We start from the raw sequence: 1923 nt of genomic DNA, 5'->3' as shown, positions 1-1923 counted from the left end.
ATTATTATTATTAATGTATTTGGTTGTTGCAGGGTCTCACTACACAGCTCAGACTTGTGATGATCCTCCCACTTTCAATCTCCCCAGCGCTGGGATTACAGGCACATGACACCACGCCCAGACTATGGCCAGCTCCGCCTGCTCTGCGGGGTGGCACTGGGGCTGCATGTAGTGTTGGGCATCAAATCACGATCCCTGTACTTGCTTAAGCTTTCCTAAGCATGCACTTCAGTCTGCTGAGCTTTCTTGCTGGACCACAGATTCTATTTCAAACTTCTGCGGCTTCTGTGGTCCAGGGAGGGAGCACTTCCATTAGTTAAGGAGAGCTGCCAGGTTCAAAGGCTGCCAGAGAGTGATGTGCTGCAGAGATTGCTGGACAGAGGCCTGGGTGGAATCATGCAGCACCTCCAGTTCTCTTCCTTAGAATCCCCTACAGTATTTCTTTTCACTTTTAAGGGTCTGTGGCATTCTTTTCAAATGGACTCCCTGACCTGGTTTCCACTGTTACTCGGCCACAGTCTTAGGCTTGCTTCCTTGACTTCCAGAGACCCCAGGGACTAGCCTCTCCCCAACCTGTTCCTTTTACTGTCACTGGTTGCCTCTGGCCCAGGATTAGCCCTCTTCCCAGTCCTTAGATGAAGGATTCCCCTATGCTATTTGTAAATCTTACCAAGAGATATCCAGTAGAGTTAGACATTATTTTAACATAAGGACTGCTGGAGGTAAAAAGTCAAATGGCAAAAAGGGATAGAGGGTGATTTTCTAAATTTCTGAAAAATCAACTCATTTCAATATTTAGAAACAGGGGCTGGTGAGATAGCTCATCCGACTAAATTGCCTGCTTAGGCAAGCTTAAGCAATCACAAGGACTGCAGTTTGGTCCCCAGCACCACATGTCTCACCAGCCCTGCCCGCAAGGTGTATAGTGAGATCCTACAACAACAAAATTTTAACTGGTCTTTTAAAAATAAAATTAATTTCCTTTGTAAGAAAACATAAGGAAAGTATATGTATCTTTAACATCTGGAATTTACTCCTGGCCAATTTGGAAATCTGAAATGTACTCTTTGACAATAAATCTCAGAACATCTTGAGCTTTTGTTCATCTAGATATTCTCTTAATCCAAGATGCCTAATCCCAGAGTTTGGGTTCTCTTTCTCCCTTACATTTTAACTTCTAATAAAGATTAGCTACCCAGGATTACAAGACTCAGCAGTGGGGAGCTATGCAAACACTCTTAGTTTTTGTTTTTCACCTCTTTAGCTTTGAAATTCCCACAACTTCCAACCTGATTCTAGCGTCACTCACATAGATTTTTAATTTAGAACAAGAGTTCTCCACTTTACTACCTAGAAAGAATATCCCAAAATCAAGAACACCGGGAATTGCCTATCTTTTTAATTGTACATGCAATACAAATGCAATGATTCCTTGATCTTAACAGATTGAGCTTAAAATCAATGCTCAAGTTCTCTTTTAGGTCAGTTTTTCAAGAAAATAAAAATTCTTTGAAACTGTCTCATTGCTATTTGTTTATCAATAAAATTATGGGAAAAAAAGAAAGAAAATAAAAATTCTTTTTTTTTTTTGTTTGATTGTTTTTTTTGGCAGAACTGGGGATTGAACTCAGGCCCTCGTGCTTGCCAGGCAAGCACTTATTCTACTGAGACATCACCCCAGCAGAAATTCTTATAATTTATAGTTTCCTTATGGTTTCTTACAAAGAAAATTAATTTTATTTGAGCTATGACATGAATATTTCGATCCTGGATTTAATAAATTTAATACCTATTCCTCGCATTATCAGGGAATGAAACCCCAAAGCAAGTGATTTCAGCTCAGGTAGAACATTCCTGAAATAAAACAAAGACAAAGAAACATTAGATGTCTAAAATACCAAATTCACTTCAACATTCAGACAT

At 39.7% G+C, this 1923-nt stretch overlaps 1 protein-coding gene across 1 annotated transcript in view; it reads right to left on the bottom strand.

The window, feature by feature from the left end:
• Positions 1 to 1923, bottom strand: part of LOC111817612 (solute carrier organic anion transporter family member 1B1-like) — a 101968-nt gene that overhangs the window by 14592 nt on the left and 85453 nt on the right. The window contains exon 14 of the mRNA XM_023718950.1: positions 1790 to 1854. Coding sequence (XP_023574718.1) covers positions 1790 to 1854 — 65 coding nt within the window. The remainder of the gene's footprint in view (positions 1 to 1789; positions 1855 to 1923) is intronic.

Source organism: Octodon degus, unplaced genomic scaffold (assembly GCF_000260255.1).
Source record: "Octodon degus isolate 3935 unplaced genomic scaffold, OctDeg1.0 scaffold00064, whole genome shotgun sequence".
NCBI classification, from domain to species: Eukaryota; Metazoa; Chordata; class Mammalia; order Rodentia; family Octodontidae; genus Octodon; species Octodon degus.
The sequence above is the reverse complement of the archived record's forward strand: the minus strand, read 5'-3'. Positions and strand labels throughout refer to the sequence as shown.